The following is a 20,685-nucleotide window of genomic DNA, read 5'->3' as shown; positions in this document are numbered from 1 at the left end:
AAAATCACTGAGTCAGCTCGTTTCCACCGCCCTCGAAACAAAGCAAGGAGTGCTCAACATAATCGAGCCCAGCTCACTCGGCGAATGCATGCTTGTGCACCAAATGTGCCGTAAGCTCGACCGCTCAACAAAGGAGAGGTGGGAGTCAGCTCTGGGATCCTCCACGGAGTACCCCAGTTTTGATCGGCTCGTGGAGTTCGTGACCTCACGAGTGCGAACCTTGGAAAGTTTGGCTGCAGATCCCACGAAGCCAGCTCCAGCCAAGCCTGCTCAACCGAAGCCAGTCGCTCAAACGCCCACCTCAAGGACGATGACTCAGCCGCTGCCGGGATCATCCAGATCAACAGCTCAAGGGGCCCGAGCATTAACTGCTGCGACAGCTCAACAAGAGCTCACGTATCCCTTCGAGAGACCATCGCCGTTCGACCAATGTGATTGTTGTGGCGAACGACACTACATCGTCTCGTGCGAACACTTCCGAAGGATGGCCCTCAAAGATCGAGCCATCTGTGTCGACCTCAACCGGCTTTGTTTCAATTGTCTGGGCCGACATAGCGTGAGGGCGTGCAGATCGACTCAAAAATGTAAGGAGTGCTCAGCACGTCACCACACCATGCTGCATGGCGCCCCGCCGTTGCCACCTCCACCTGCGTCCGCACCGCAGAGACGCTCGACTCACCAGTCCACAGCCAGCTCATCAAAAACAACATCATCATCGGCTCAAACCACCGAATAAGATGCAGGTGCAGTCGTCAATAAAACTGCTCATTTAACGCTCCTCGCAACGGCTCAGGCTCGCCTCAAGACCGACTCAACACTCCACAACGTTCGTCTGCTCATCGACTCCGGATCAGAACTCTCTTTCATCTCCGAAGAATTAACCAGCCAGCTCAACCTTCGGAGACACAGATCATCCATCACAATCATTGGTGTTGGTGGAACAAAATCAACTGAAACAAAGGGTGTGGTCACTGTCACACTCCAATCAAGGCATTCACAACAGACTGTATGCATCCAGGCTCACGTGCTCACAGCCGTATCGACAATCCTGCCATCGTTCTCAATGAGAACTCCGGATTGGCCTCACATTAGAAAATTGAGGTTGGCGGACAATGATTTCTTGACACCACGACCAGTCGATTTAATCATTGGAGCGGATTTCTACGGAAGGATCATCAAGCCAAATATCATCAAGGGCTCACCAACAACACCAATTGCTCAACTTTCCATTTTTGGATGGCTCGTCATTGGCCCAGTCAACGAATCACATTCACACACCAATTATTCACATTTTGCAGTTGCTCAAGATGATCAGAGCAATCTGCAAGAGCTGCTCACCAAATTCTGGGTTCAAGAGGAATCACCAATGGATATTCCAAGCACGCTCACTCCGGAGGAAGAAGAATGCGAATCACATTTCTGTGCGACTCACACTCGTGATCACACTGGAAGGTACATCGTTCGCATTCCACTCAAGGCACCAGCATCGCTCTTAGGCAATTCACACAAGATTGCTCAAAGATGTCTACAAAGCACTTTGCGACGACTCTCCAAGGATTCAACATACAACCAGCTCTACTTCAAGTTCATGAAAGAGTACGAAGAATTAGGACACATGGTAAAGGCTCAAGATCACCAAAGAATTTCATCAAGAGAGGCTGAGAACGTTGGGCCTGATGGGGAGATGACCTTGGCACATGATGCTTCGGCATCAGGAGGGTTGAGGGTCTCTTCTGACGGTTCAACACCTCAGACCTCTGCTCATCTTCAACCATATTATTTGCCTCACCATGGAGTTCTACGTCTCGACAGTTCAACAACGAAGCTCAGGGTTGTATTCAACGGATCAAAAGCTACGACATCAGGCAAATCAGTCAACGATTTAATGCATACTGGTGCTAATTTGCTCTTGAATGTTACAGATGTTCTAATTTGGCTTCGCCATTATTACCACATTTTTGCCACAGACATCACAAAAATGTATCGCCAGGTAGCAGTTCACAAGGATGATTGGGATCTCCAGCGAATCCTTTGGATCGATGAAGACCACAATGTCATCCCTTACCAGCTCACAACTGTCACGTACGGTACAAAGGCGGCTCCCTTCCTGGCGACACGAGCACTCATGCAACTTGTTCACGATGAGGGTCATCGATTCCCTCTGGCAACGCCTTCGCTCACACATGGCAGATATGTGGACGATATTTTTGGAGGAGCAGACTCAATCTCGGAACTTGTGGAGGTCGCTCAACAGCTGATTGCATTGTGCAACGCGGGCGGATTTCCACTCGCAAAATGGCATGCGACTCACCCAGATCTTCTACGGGCTGTTTCGTCATCCACACAATCGTCAGCTCCCATATCATTTGACGACTGCACTACCAAATTACTCGGTATTCAATGGATGCCTCAAACTGACGCATTCGGCTTCTCATCAACTTTGACTGATCAACCAAGTAAGTGTTCAAAACGCCTCGTATTGTCCGAAGTGGCTCGGATATTTGATCCATTAGGTTTCGTCTCACCGGTAATAGTACGAGCAAAGATGCTATTACAAGAACTCTGGCTACACAAAATCAATTGGGACGACCAATTACCGTCTCAGATTGCATCACGATGGTTCATCATCAGAGAAGATCTCAAAGGTTTGGCCAAACTGACAATTCCAAGATGGTTCAACACATGGAACAATTCAACTGTAGAAATTCATGGATTCTCTGATGCTTCTCAACTTGCCATGGCAGCAGTGATTTATATCACTGTCAGCTCTCCGTCCAACGACTCAATGACGTCACTTGTCTGCTCTAAGACAAAGGTTGCACCACTGAAGAGGCTCACAATACCAAGATTGGAGTTGTCTGCAGCACTCCTATTGGCAAAACTCACAAAATATGTTCAATCAACGCTCAAGGTAAAAATCAAGGCAACGCACCTGTGGACGGATTCTCAAGTTTCGCTCATATGGATCAAATCTCAAGCATCACGTTGGAAGGATTATGTTCGGAACAGAGTCATTCAGATTCAAGAACTCACTCCAAATGCGCATTGGAGGCATGTTCCAGGTACTTCTAATCCAGCCGACTGTGCTTCCCGAGGCATTTCGACAGATCAACTTCAACGATTTGAGCTTTGGTGGAAGGGTCCTCCATGGATGGCTCGAAATCAAGATCATTGGCCAGAGCAAAAGGAATTCTCAACTTTAACCAGCGAGCTCGAAGTGAGACCCAATGTCTCACTCTTTGCTTCAGCTCAAAAGCTAAGTTATCATTGGGATCTCATTTACAAATATTCATCTCTTATTAAGCTGTATAGACTGACTGCACTTTGTTTCAGGTTTGCCTCACGGCTTAAGAGAAAGCTCGAAACTCCCCCTGTGATCATCATACCATCCTGCGACATGGAGAAGGCGCAGCTCTTCTGGATTCACGCGACTCAACACTTGTACTTCACCAGCGAAATCAAGACGCTCAACTCAGGCTCAACCCTGCCTGCAACTCACCCCTTCAGTCGCCTCACCGCCTTCATCGATTCGCAGGGAACAATACGAGTAGGAGGAAGACTCACAAACACAGCGCTCAGCAGGGATGAAAAACATCCAGCGATCCTCCCACGGGACGCTCACCTGTCGAAGATCATCATTGAAGATGCTCACAAGCGAACATTTCACGGAGGAACGCAGCTCACGCTCGCATACATTCGACAACGGTACTGGATCATCGGTGGCAGAGCTCCTGTAAAATCTCACATTTTGAGATGTGTCGTGTGTGCTCGTCAGAGGGGGATTCGTGCTCGTCAGATGATGGGTCAACTACCTCTCTGTCGAGTCACACCATCACGACCATTCGCTCACACCGGTGTCGACTATGCAGGACCGATCACAATGAAAAATTCAAAGGGAAGAGGCTCGAAAACAATCAAAGGATGGATCTGCGTGTTCGTATGTTTCTCCTCATCAGCTGTTCACCTCGAGGTTGTCAGCGATTACTCAACCGAGGGATTTCTGGCAGCCTACAGAAGATTCTCATCACGAAGAGGGATCGCTCACAAGTTGTACTCTGACTGTGGTACAAATTTTATTGGAGCACAGGCAGAGCTCAAACGCCTGTTCACGTCAAGTTCACAGGAGCACCGACAGATCGCATCGATTCTGTCAGCTGACAGCACTCAATGGATGTTCAACCCACCAGCTGCTCCTCACATGGGAGGAAAATGGGAAGCTGTGGTGAAATCAATCAAGTACCATCTCAGGAGAACAATTGGTGAGCTCTTACTAACATTCGAAGAGTTTTCCACTCTCCTCACACAGATCGAAGCGGTGCTCAACTCAAGACCATTGGAGCCGCTCAGTGACGATCCCGACGACATCTCTGCGCTCACCCCAGGACACTTCCTCATCGGTTCAGCGCTCAACACGATACCAGAACCATCACTGCTCGACGTCTCACCAGGTAGATTGTCGAAATGGCAACTGATCCAGCAGAGGGTTCAACACTTCTGGTCTCAGTGGTCTCGACACTACCTGCAGAGACTTCAATCAATCTCAAAGTGGCATCATCCATCGAACGACATCAGGACAGGCTCGTTGGTGCTGCTCATGAACGAGCATCTTCCACCTAGCAAATGGCCACTCGCAAGAGTGATCGACGTTCACCCCGGTAAGGATGGTCTCACCAGGGTTGCAACTGTGAAGACTGCAACCACGACTCTTGTCCGACCGATCACGAAGCTTGTCATCCTGCCTGTTCACCATCAAGCTGAGCTCACCCTTGCAGAATCATCATCAACGAGTTGCTGATGGCGGGCGGAAATGTTTGAGAATCCGCTCAGCTATGATGGCGCTCACGGTCGATCGATTTATCGATCGGGAGTCGCCCATCTAGGTAACGCGTAAGCAAGGGTCTTCTCGACTCTCTCGCGCGCAACGACGCCATTAAAGATCAAGAATCGATAACCGGCACACGTGCTCATCAGCTCACCAGTTTTACGAAAGGATCAAGTGAAGTTCAATCAAAAGATCACCAGAAAGGCTCACACCTTGACCCAAGGAATCCGCAGCAACTCGAAGTGCAACCGGATTGCGACAGGTACTGCTCAATTACAACACGATCATTATTCACACGAGCCGGTAACCACGTGTCGGCCATACACTGTTCACGGGATAAATCACAGCAGCGGCTGAATTCATATAATTAACAGCGCTCTTAGCTCATTGTCAACGTTCAGAAATTGTCATGTTCAACGCCAATTGTTCATTGTAAATTCATTCAACGACATAATTCATCGCTTTGTGTTCAATTGTTCAATTCAATCAGACGACTCAACTTTGCATTTGTGCACTCAACATTCCTCAAATCATTGTCAAATCGGCGTTCAATTTAAGACTGATCAGCATCGCAATTTTATAGTTTGACAGTATCAAATAAATTTGTAACACCATCCCGCAAGAGTCATTTATTTCCGGCGCAATCCATCCGGGATTTCCACCGCCCTCGAAACATATATTAATAATGATATTGTTATTAAATGTGTATTAAATATCAAATGTAGATATAGTAATAACGATACTGCCATTATATATACATTGATCGGTGGGAAGGGATCATTATATTACATTATATCTAATGTAGATATAGTAATAATGATATTGTTATTAAATGTACATTGGTCTGTGGGATTAAATCAGTATATTAAATTTGATCTGATGTAGATATAGTAATAATGATATTGTTATTAAATGTGTATTACATATCTAATGTAGATATAGTAATAACGAAACTGTTATTATATGTACATTGATCTGTTGGAAGGTATCAGTATATTATATTGTATCTAATGTAGATATAGTAATAACGAAACTGTTATTATATGTACATTGATCTGTTGGAAGGTATCAGTATATTATATTGTATCTAATGTAGATATAGTAATAACGAAACTGTTATTATATGTACATTGATCTGTGGGTAGGGATCAGTATATTACATTATATCTAATGTAGATATAGTAATAATGATGTTGTTACCACAATTACATTGATCTGTGGGAAGGCATCAGTATATTACATTATATCCAATGTAGATATATTATAAATGATACTGTTATTCAATGTACATTGATCTGTGGGAAGGAATCAGTATATTGCAGCAGACCTAATGCAGATATAGTAATAACGATACTGCCATTATATATACATTGATCGGTGGGAAGGGATCAGTATATTACATTATATCTAATGTAGATATAGTAATAATGATATTGTTATTAAATGTATATTATATATCTAATGTAGATATAGTAATAACGATACTGTCATTATATGTACATTGATTTGTGGGAAGGTATCAGTATATTACATTATATCTAATGTAGGTATAGTAATAACGAAACTGTTATTATATGTACATTGATCTGTGGGATTTAATCAGTATAGTAAATTACATCTGATGTAGACATAGTAATAATGGTATTGTTATTAAATGTACATTGGTCTGTGGGATTAAATCAGTGCATTACATTTCATCTGATATAGATATAGTAATAATGATATTGTTATTAAATGCATATTACATATATAATGTAGATATAGTAATAACGATACTGTTATTATATGTACATTGATCGGTGGGAAAGTGTCAGTATATTACATTATATCTATTGTAGATATAGTAATAACGAAGCTGTTATTATATGTACATTGATCTGTGGGTAGGGATCAGTATATTACATTATATCTAATGTAGATATAGTAATAATGATATTGTTACAAAAAGTACATTGATCTGTGGGAAGGAATCAGTATATTACATTATATCCAATGTAGATATAGTATAAATAATACTGTTATTCAATGTACATTGATCAGTGGGAAGGAATCAGTATATTGCAGGAGATCTAATGCAGATATAGTAATAACGATACTGCCATTATATGTACATTGATCGGTGGGAAGGTATCAGTATATTACATTGTATCCAATGTAGATGTAGTAATAATGATATTGTTATTAAATGTACATTGGTCTGTGGGATTAAATCAGTATATTAAATTTCATCTGATGTAGATATAGTAATAATGATATTGTTATTAAATGTATATCACATATCTAATGTAGATATAGTAATAACGTTACTGTTATTATATGTAAATTGATCTGCGGGAAGGTATCAGTATATTACATTATATCTAATGTAGATATAGTAATAACGATACTGTTATTATATGTATATTGATCTGTGGGAAGATATCAGTATATTACATTATATCTATTGTAGATATAGTAATTACGAAACTGCTATTATATGTACATTGATCTGTGGGTAGGGATCAGTATATTACATTGTATCTAATGTAGATATAGTAATAATGATGTTGTTACCAAAATTACATTGATCTGTGGGTAGGGATCACTATATTACATTATATCCAATGTAGATATAGTATAAATGATACTGTTATTCAATGTACACTGATCTGTGGGAAGGAATCAGTATATTGCAGCAGATCTAATGCAGATATAGTAATAATGATATTGCTATTAAGTGTATATTACATATCTAATGTAGATATAGTAATAACGATACTGTTATTGTATGTACATTGATCTGTGGGAAGGTATCAGTATATTACATTGTATCCAATGTAGATATAGTGTGATATTGTTATTAAATGTACATTGGTCTGTGGGAATAAATCAGTATATTACATTACATCTGATGTAGATATATTAATAATGATATTGTTATTAAATGTGTATTAAATATCAAATGTAGATATAGAAATAACGATACTGCCATTATATATACATTGATCGGTGGGAAGGGATCATTATATTACATTATATCTAATGTAGATATAGTAATAATGATATTGTTATTAAATGTACATTGGTCTGTGGGATTAAATCAGTATGTTAAATTTGATCTGATGTAGATATAGTAATAATGATATTGTTATTAAATGTATATTACATATCTAATGTAGATATAGTAATAACGAAACTGTTATTATATGTACATTGATCTGTTGGAAGGTATCAGTATATTATATTGTATCTAATGTAGATATAGTAATAACGAAACTGTTATTATATGTAAATTGATCTGTGGGTAGGGAGCAGTATATTACATTATATCTAATGTAGATATAGTAATAATGATGCTGTTACCAAAAATACATTGATCTGTGGGAAGGCATCAGTATATTACATTATATCCAATGTAGATATATTATAAATGATACTGTTATTCAATGTACATTGATCTGTGGGAAGGAATCAGTATATTGCAGCAGACCTAATGCAGATATAGTAATAACGATACTGCCATTATATATACATTGATCGGTGGGAAGGGATCATTATATTACATTATATCTAATGTAGATATAGTAATAATGATATTGTTATTAAATGTACATTGTTCTGTGGGATTAAATCATTACATTACATTATATCTAATGTAGATATAGTAATAATGATAATGTTATTAAATGTACATTGGTCTGTGGGATTAAATCAGCATATTACATTTCATCTGATGTAGATATAGTAATAATGATATTGTTATTAAATGTATATTACATATCTAATGTAGACATAGAAATAACGATACTGCCATTACATGTACATTGATCTGTGGGAAGGGATCAGTATATTACATTGTATCCAATGTAGATATAGTAATAACGATACTGTTATTGTATGTACATTGATCTGTGGGAAGGTATCAGTATATTACATTGTATCTAACGTAGGTATAGTATGATATTGTTATTAAATGTACATTGGTCTGTGGGAATAAATCAGTACATAACATTACATCTGATGTAGATATAGTAATAATGATATTGTTATTAAATGTATATTACATATCTGATGTAGACATACAAATAACGATACTGCCATTACATGTACATTGATCGGTGGGAAGGGATCAGTATATTACATTGTATCCAATGCAGATATAGTAATGATGATATTGTTATTAAATGTGCATAGGTCTGTGGGAATACATCAGTATATTACATTACATCTGATGTAGATATATTAATAATGATATTGTTATTAAATGTATATTACATATCAAAAGTAGATATACTAATAACGATACTGCCATTATATGTACGTTGATCGGTGGGACGGGATCATTATATTACATTATATCTAATGTAGATATAGTAATAATGATGTTGTTATTAAATGTAGATTGGTCTGTGAGATTAAATCAGTATATTAAATTTCATCTGATGTAGATGTAGTAATAATGATATTGTTGTTAAATGTATATTACATATCTAATGTAGATATACTAATAACGATACTGCCATTATATGTACGTTGATCGGTGGGACGGGATCATTATATTACATTATATCTAATGTAGATATAGTAATAATGATGTTGTTATTAAATGTAGATTGGTCTGTGAGATTAAATCAGTATATTAAATTTCATCTGATGTAGATATAGTAATAATGATATTGTTGTTAAATGTATATTACATATCTAATGTAGATATAGTAATAACGCTACTGTTATTGTATGTACATTGATCTGTGGGAAGGTATCAGTATATTACATTGTATCTAATGTAGATATAGTATGATATTGTTATTAAATGTACAATGTTCTGTAGGAATAAATCAGTATATTACATTTCATCTGATGTAGATATAGTAATAATCATATTGTTATTAAATGTATATTACATATCTAATGTAGATATAGTAATAACGATACTGTTATTGTATGTACATTGATCTGTGGGAAGGTATCAGTATATTACAGTATATCTATTGTAGATATAGTAATAACGAAACTGTTATTAAATGTACATTGGTCTGTGGGATTAAATCAGTATATTACATTACATCTGATGTAGATATAGTAATAATGATATTGTTATTAAATGTATATTACATATCTAATGTAGACATAGAAATAACGATACTGCCATTACATGTACATTGATCGGTGGGAAGGGATCAGTATATTACATTGTATCCAATGTAGATATAGTAATAACAATACTGTTATTGTATGTACATGGATCTGTGGGAAGGTATCAGTATATTACATTATATCTAATGTAGATATAGTAACAACGATATTGTTATTATATGTACATTGATCTGTGGGATTAAATCATTATATTAAATTACATCTGATGTAGATATAGTAATAACGATATTGTTATTAAATGTACATTGGTCTGTGGGATTAAATCAGTATATTACATTTCATCTGATGCAGATATAGTAATAATGATATTGTTATTAAATGTATATTACATATCTAATGTCGATATAGTAATAACGATACTGTTATTATATGTACATTGATCTGTGGGAAGGTATCAGTATATTACATTGTATCCAATGTAGATATAGTAATAACGATACTGCCATTATATGTACATTGATCGGTGGGAAGGGATCATTATATTACATTATATCTAATGTAGATATAGTAATAACGATATTGTTATTAAATGTACATTGGTCTGTGGGATTAAATCAGTATATTACATTTCATCTCATGTAGATATAGTAATAATGATATCGTTATTAAATGTATATTACATATCTACTGTCGATATAGTAATAACGATACTGTTATTATACGTACATTGATCTGTGGGAAGGTATCAGTATATTACATTATATCTATTGTAGATATAGTAATAACGAAACTGTTATTATATGTACATTGATCTGTGGGTAGGGATCAGTATATTACATTTTATCTAAGGTAGATATAGTAATAATGATATTGTTACCAAAATTACTTTGATCTGTGGGAAGACATCAGTATATTACATTATATCCAATGTCGATATAGTATAAATGATACTGGTATTCAATGTACATTGATCTGTGGGGAGGAATCAGTATATTGCAGTAGATCTAATGTTGATATAGTAATAACGATACTGTTATTAAGTTTTTATTACGTATCTAATGCAGATATAGTAACGACGATATTGTTATTAAATGTATATTACATATCTAATGTAGATATAGTAAAAACGATACTGTTATTGTATGTACATTGATCTGTGGGAAGGTATCAGTATATTACATTATATCTATTGTAGATATAGTAATAACGAAACTGCTATTAAATGTACATTGGTCTGTGGGATTAAATCAGTATATTACATTTCATCTGATGTAGATATAGTAATAATGATATTGTTATTAAATGTATATTACATATCTAATGTAGACATAGAAATAACGATACTGCCATTACATGTACATTGATCGGTGGGAAGGGATCAGTATATTACATTGTATCCAATGTAGATATAGTAATAACGAAACTGTTATTATATGTACATGGAGCTGTGGGTAGGGATCAGTATATTACATTATATCTAATGTAGACATAGTAATAATGATATTGTTATTACATGTATATTACATATCTAATGTAGATATAGTAATAACGAAACTGTTATTGTATGTACATTGATCTGTGGGAAGGTATCAGTATATTACATTATATCTAATGTAGATATAGTAATAACGAAACTGTTATTATATGTACATTAGATATAATGTAATATACTGATACCTTCCCACAGATCAATGTACATATAATAACAGTTTCGTTATTACTATATCTACATTAGATATGTAATATACATTTAATAACAATATCATTATTACTATATCTACATCAGATGAAATGTAATATACTGATTTAATCCCACAGACCAATGTACATTTAATAACAATATCATTATTACTGTATCTACATTAGATATAATCTAATATAATGATCCCTTCCCACCGATCAATGTACATATAATGGCAGTATCGTTATTACTATATCTACATTAGATATGTAATATACATTTAATTACAATATCATTATTACTATATCTACATCAGATGAAATTTAATATACTGATTTAATCCCACAGACCAATGTACATTTAATAACAATATCATTATTACTATATCTACATTAGATATAATGTAATATAATGATCCCTTCCCACCGATCAATGTACATATAATGGCAGTATCGTTATTACTATATCTGCATTAGATCTGCTGCAATATACTGATTCCTTCCCACCGATCAATGTACATTGAATAACAGAATCATTTACACTATATCTACATTGGATATAATGTAATATACTGATCCCTTCCCACCGATCAATGTACATGTAATGGCAGTATCGTTATTACCATATCTACATTGGATGTGTAATATACATTTAATAACAATATCATTATTACTATATCTACATCAGATGAAATTTAATATACTGATTTCATCCCACAGTCCAATGTACATTTAATAACAATATCATTATTACTATATCTATATCAGATGAAATTTAATATACTGATTCAATCCCACAGACCAATGTACATTTAATAACAATACCATTATTACTATATCTACATCAGATGTAACTTAATATACTGATTTAATCCCACAGATCAATGTACATTTAATAACAATATCATTACTACTATATGTACATTAGATATAATGTAATATAATGATCCCTTCCCACCGATCAATGTACATATAATGGCAGTATCGTTATTACTATATCTGCATTAGATCTCCTGCAATATACTGATTCCTTCCCACAGATCAATGTACATATAATAACAGTTTGGTTATTACTATATCTACAATAGATATAATGTAATATACTGATACCTTCCCACAGATCAATGTACATACAATAACAGTATCGTTATTACTATATCTACATTAGATATGTAATTTACATTTAATAACAATATCATTATTACTATATCTACATCAGATGAAATGTAATATACTGATTTAATCCCACAGACCAATGTACATTTAATAACAATATCATTATTACTATATCTACATCAGATGTAATTTAATATACTGATTTAATCCCACAGATTAATGTACATTTAATAACAATATCATTATTACTGTATCTACATGGTATACAATGTAATATACTGATACCTTCCCACAGATCAATGTACATATAATAACAGTATCGTTATTACTATATCTACATTAGATATGTAATATACATTTAATAACAATAGCATTATTACTATATCTACATCAGATGAAATTTAATATACTGATTTAATCCCACAGATCAATGTACATTTAAGAACAATACCATAATTACTGTATCTACATTAGATATAATGTAATATAATGATTTAATCCCACAGATCAATGTACATTTAATAACAATATCATTATTACTATATCTACATTAGATATAATGTAATGTAATGATCCCTTCCCACCGATCAATGTACATATAATGGCAGTATCGTTATTACTATATCTACATTAGATATGTAATGTACATTTAATAACAATATCATTATTAATATATCTACATCAGATGTAATGTAATATACTGATTTATTCCCACAGATCAATGTACATTTAATAACAATATCATTATTATTATATCTACATTGTATACAATGTAATATACTGATACCTTCCCACAGATCAATGTACATATAATAACAGTATCGTTATTACTATATCTACATTAGATATGTAATATACATTTAATAACAATAACATTATTACTATATCTACATCAGATGAAATTTAATATACTGATTTAATCCCACAGATCAATGTACATATAATAACAATACCATAATTACTGTATCTACATTAGATATAATGTAATATAATGATTTAATCCCACAGATCAATGTACATTTAATAACAATATCATTATTACTATATCTACATTAGATATAATGTAATGTAATGATCCCTTCCCACCGATCAATGTACATATAATGGCAGTATCGTTATTACTATATCTTCATTCGATCTGCTGCAGTATACTGATTCCTTTCCACAGATCAATGTACATTGAGTAACAGTATTATTTATACTATATCTACATTGGATATAATGTAATATACTGATGCCTTCCCACAGATCAATGTAATTTTGGTAACAATATCATTATTACTATATCTACATCAGATGTAATTTAATATACTGATTTAATCCCACAGATTAATGTACATATAATAACAGTTTCGTTATTACTATATCTACATTAGATATAATGTAATATAATGATCACATCCCACCGATCAATGCACATATAATGGCAGTATCGTTATTACTATATCTACATTTGATATGTAACATACATTTAATAACAATATCATTATTAATATATCTACATCAGGTGTAATGTAATATACTGATTTAATCCCACAGACCAATGTACATTTAATAACAATATCATTATTACTATAGCTACATTAGATATAATGTAATATAATGATCCCTTCCCACCGATCAACGTGCATATAATGGCAGTATCGTTATTACTATATCTACATTTGATATGTAATATACATTTAATAACAATATCATTATTAATATATCTACATCAGATGAAATGCAATCCACTGATTTAATCCCACAGACCAATGTACGTTTATTAATAATACCATTATTACTATATCTACATCAGATGTAATTTAATATACTGATCCCTTCCCACAGATCAATGTACATATAATAACAGTTTCGCTATTACTATATCTATATTACATACAATATAATATACTGATGCCTTCCAAAAGATCAATGTAATTATAATAACAGTATCGTTATTACTATATCTACAATAGATATGTAATATACATTTAATGACAATACCTTTATTACTATATCTACATCAGATGAAATGTAATATACTGATTTAATCCCACAGAACAATGTACATTTAATAACAATACCATAATTACTGTATCTACATTAGATATAATGTAATATACTGATCCCTACCCACAGATCAATGTACATATAATAACAGTTTGGTTATTACTATATCTACAATAGATATAATGCAATATACTGATACATTCACACAGATCAATGTACATACAATAAAAGTATCGTTATTATTATATCTACATTAGATATGTAATATACATTTAATAACAATATCATTATTACTATATCTACATCAGATGAAATGTAATATACTGATTTAATCCCACAGACCAATGTACATTTAATAACAATATCATTATTACTGTATCTACATTAGATATAATCTAATATAATGATCCCTTCCCACCGATCAATGTACATATAATGGCAGTATCGTTATTACTATATCTCCATTTGATATGTAATATACATTTAATAACAATATCATTATTAATATATCTACATCAGATGGAATTCAATATACTGATTTAATCCCACAGACCAATGTACATTCAATAACAATATCATTATTACTATATCTACATGGGATACAATGTAATATACTGATACCTTCACACAGATCAATGTACATATAATAACAGTATCGTTATTAGTATATCTACATTAGACATGTAATATACATTTATTACTATATCTACATCAGATGAAATTTAATATACTGATTTAATCCCACAGATCAATGTACATATAATAACAGTTTGGTTATTACTATATCTACAATAGATATAATGCAATATACTGATACCTTCCCACAGATCAATGTACATACAATAAAAGTATCGTTATTATTATATCTACATTAGATATGTAATATACATTTAATAACAATATCATTATTACTATATCTACATCAGATGAAATGTAATATACTGATTTAATCCCACAGACCAATGTACATTCAATAACAATATCATTATTACTGTATCTACATTAGATATAATCTAATATAATGATCCCTTCCCACCGATCAATGTACATATAATGGCAGTATCGTTATTACTATATGTCCATTTGATATGTAATATACATTTAATAACAATATCATTATTACTATATCTTCATCAGATGTAATTTAATATACTGATTTAATCCCACAGACCAATGTACATTTAATAACAATACCGTTATTACTATATGTACATCAGATGTTATTTAATATACTGATGAATCCCACAGATCAATGTACATATAATAACAGTTTCGTTATTACTATATCTACATTAGATATAATGTAATATACTGATACCTTCCCACAGACCAATGAACATATAATAACAGTATCGTTATTGCTATATCTACATTAGATATGTGATATACATTTAATAACAATATCATTATTACTATATCTACATCAGATGAAATTTAATATACTGATTTAATCCCACAGACCAATGTACATTTAATAACAATACTATTATTACTATATCTACGTCAGATGTAATTTAATATACTGATTTAATCCCACAGATCAATGTACATATAATAACAGTTGCGTTATTACTATATCTACAATAGATATAATGTAATATACTGATACCTTCCCACAGATCAATGTACATACAATAACAGTATCGTTATTACTGTATCTACATTAGATATGTAATATACATTTATTACTATACCTACATCAGATGTAATTTAATATACTGATTTAATCCCACAGATCAATGTACATATAATAACAGTTTCGTTATTACTATATCTACATTAGATATAATGTAATATAGTGAAACCTTCCCACAGATCAATGTACATATAATAACAGTACCGTTATTACTATATCTACATTAGATATGTAATATACAATTTATAACAATATCATTATTACTATATCTACATCAGATGAAATTTAATATACTGATTTAATCCCACAGACCAATGTACATTTAATAACAATACCGTTATTACTATATGTACATCAGATGTTATTTAATATACTGATGAATCCCACAGATCAATGTACATATAATAACAGTTTCGTTATTACTATATCTACATTAGATATAATGCAATATACTGATCCCTGCCCACAGATCAATGTACATATAATAACAGTATCGTTATTACTATATCTACATTAAATATGTAATATACATTTAATAATAATATCATTATTACTATATCTACATCAGATGTAATGTAATATACTGATTTAATCCCACAGACGAATGTACATTTAATAACAATATCATTATTACTATATCCTCATTAGATATAATGTAATATACTGACCACTTCCCACAGATAAATGCACAGATTGTAACATTATCGTCATTACTATATCTACATTAGATATGTAATAAACACTTAATGACAGTATCGTTATTACTATATCTACATTAGATCTACTGCAATATACTGATTCCTTCCCACAGATCAATGTACATTCAATAACAGTATCATTTATGCTATATGTACATTGGATACAATGTAATACACAGATGCCTTCCCACAGATCAATGTAATTTTGGTAACAATATCAGTATTACTATATCAACATTAGATATAATGTAATATACTGATCCCTTCTCACAGATCAATGTACATATAATAACAGTTTCGTTATTACTATATCTACATTAGATATGTAATATACATTTAATAACAATATCATTATTACTATATCTACATTAGATATAATGTAATATAATGATTTATTCCCACAGACCAATGTACATTTAATAACAATATCATTATTACTATATCTACATCAGATGAAATTTAATATACTGATTTAATCCCACAGACCAATGTACATTTAAAAACAATATCATTATTACTATATCTAAATTAGATGTAATGTAATATAATGGTCCCTTCCCACCGATCAACGTACATATAATGGCAGTATCATTATTACTATATCTACATTTGATATGTAATATACATTTAATAACAATATCATTATTAATATATCTACATCAGATGTAATGTAATATACTGATTTGTTCCCACAGACCAATGTACATATAATAACAGTTTCGTTATTACTATATCTACATTAGATATGTAATATACATTTAATAACAGTCTCATTATTACTATAGCTACATCAGATGAAATGTAATATACTGATTTATTCCCACAGACCAATGTACATTTAATAACAATATCATACTATATCTACAATAGATATAATGTAATATACTGATCACTTCCCACAGATCAATGCAAGATTGTAACAATATCGTCATTACTATATGTACATTAGATACGTAATAAACACTTAATAACAGTATCGTTATTACTACATCTACATTAGATCTCCTGCAATATACTGATTCCTTCCCACAGATCAATGTACATTGCATAACAGTATCATTTATGCTATATCTGCATTAGATATAATGTAATATACTGATACCTTCCCACAGATCAATGTACATATAATAACAGTATCGTTATTACTATATGTAGATTAGATATGTAATATACATCTAATAACAATATCATTATTAGTATATCTACATCAGATGAAATTTATTATACTGATTTAATCCCACCGAACAATGTACATTTAATAACAATATCATTATTACTATATCTACATTAGATATAATGTAATATAATTATCCCTTCCCACCGATCAATGTACATATAATGGCAGTATCGTTATTACTATATCTACGTTAGATATGTAATATACATTTAATAACAATATCATTATTACTATATCTACATCAGATGTAATGTAGTATACTGACTTATTCCCACAGACCAATGTACATTTAATAACAATATCATTACTACTATATCTTCATTAGATATAATGTAATATACTGATCCCTTCCCACAGATCAATGTACATATAATAACATTATTGTCATTACTATATCTACATTAGATACGTAATAAACAATTAATAACAGTGTCGTTACTACTGTATCTACATTAGATCTACTGCAATATACTGATTCCTTCCCACAGATCAATGCACAGATTGTATCATTATTGTCATTACTATATCTACATTAGATATGTAATAAACACTTAATGACAGTATCGTTATTACTATATCTACATTAGATCTACTGCAATATACTGATTCCTTCCCACATATCAATGTACATATAATAACAGTTTCGTTATTACTATATCTACATTAGATATAATGTAATATAATGATCTCTTCCCACCGATCAATGTACATATAATAACAGTATCGTTATTACTATATCTACATTAGATATGTAATATACATTTAATAACAGTATCATTATTACTATAGCTACATCAGATGAAATGTAATATACTGATTTATTCCCACAGTCCAATGTACATTTAATAACAATATCATACTATATCTACATTAGATATAATGTAATGTACTGATCACTTCCACACAGATCAATGTACATATAATAACAGTTTCGTTGTTACTATATCTACAGTAGATATAATGTAATATACTCATACCTTCCCACAGATCAATGTACATATAATGGCAGTATCGTTATTAATATATCTACATTAGATGTGTAATATACATTTAATAACAATATCATTATTAATATATCTACATCAGATGTAATGTAATATACTGATTTATTCCCACAGACCAATGTACATTTAATAACAATATCATACTATATCTACATTAGATACAATGTAATATACTGATACCTTCCCACAGACCAATGAACATATAATAACAGTATCGTTATTGCTATATCTACATTAGATATGTGATATACATTTAATAACAATATCATTATTACTATATCTACATCAGATGAAATTTAATATACTGATTTAATCCCACAGACCAATGTACATTTAATAACAATACTATTATTACTATATCTACGTCAGATGTAATTTAATATACTGATTTAATCCCACAGATCAATGTACATATAATAACAGTTGCGTTATTACTATATCTACTTTAGATATAATGTAATATACTGATACCTTCCCACAGATCAATGTACATATAATAACAGTATCGTTATTACTATATCTACATTAGATATGTAATATACATTTAATAACAATATCATTATTACTATATCTACATCAGATGTAATTTAATATACTGATTTAATCCAACAGATCAATGTACATATAATAACATTTTCGTTATTACTATATCTACATTAGATATAATGTAATATAGTGATACCTTCCCACAGATCAATGTACATATAATAACAGTACCGTTATTACTATATCTACATTAGATATGTAATATACAATTTATAACAATATCATTATTACTATATCTACATCAGATGAAATTTAATATACTGATTTAATCCCACAGACCAATGTACATTTAATAACAATATCATTATTACTATATGTACATCAGATGTAATTTAATATACTGATTGAATCCCACAGATCAATGTACATATAATAACAGTTTCGTTATTACTATATCTACATTAGATATAATGTAATATACTGATACCTTCCCACAGACCAATGAACATATAATAACAGTATCGTTATTGCTATATCTACATTAGATATGTGATATACATTTAATAACAATATCATTATTACTATATCTACATCAGATGAAATTTAATATACTGATTTAATCCCACAGACCAATGTACATTTAATAACAATACTATTATTACTATATCTACGTCAGATGTAATTTAATATACTGATTTAATCCCACAGATCAATGTACATATAATAACAGTTGCGTTATTACATTATATCTAATGTAGATATAATGTAATATACTGATACCTTCCCACAGATCAATGTACATATAATAACAGTATCGTTATTACTATATCTACATTAGATATGTAATATACATTTAATAACAATATCATTATTACTATATCTTCATCAGATGTAATTTAATATACTGATTTAATCCCACAGACCAATGTACATTTAATAACAATACCGTTATTACTATATGTACATCAGATGTTATTTAATATACTGATGAATCCCAC

The 20,685-nt window shown here is 31.9% G+C and overlaps 1 protein-coding gene across 1 annotated transcript; it reads left to right on the top strand.

Moving 5' to 3' along the window:
* The first annotated feature begins 1,063 nt into the window (after nt 1–1,063).
* LOC123988914 lies at nt 1,064–4,795 on the top strand. The gene has a single exon (XM_046289671.1). The coding sequence runs from the start codon at nt 1,064–1,066 to the stop codon at nt 4,793–4,795; it is 3,732 nt and encodes a 1,243-aa protein (XP_046145627.1).
* Nucleotides 4,796–20,685: the final 15,890 nt, after the last annotated feature.

The sequence above is a fragment of the Osmia bicornis genome, unplaced genomic scaffold (genome assembly GCF_907164935.1).
Source record: "Osmia bicornis bicornis unplaced genomic scaffold, iOsmBic2.1, whole genome shotgun sequence".
Taxonomy (NCBI): Eukaryota; Metazoa; Arthropoda; class Insecta; order Hymenoptera; family Megachilidae; genus Osmia; species Osmia bicornis.
Note: the sequence above shows the minus strand (reverse complement) of the source record. Positions and strands in the feature narration are given on the sequence as shown.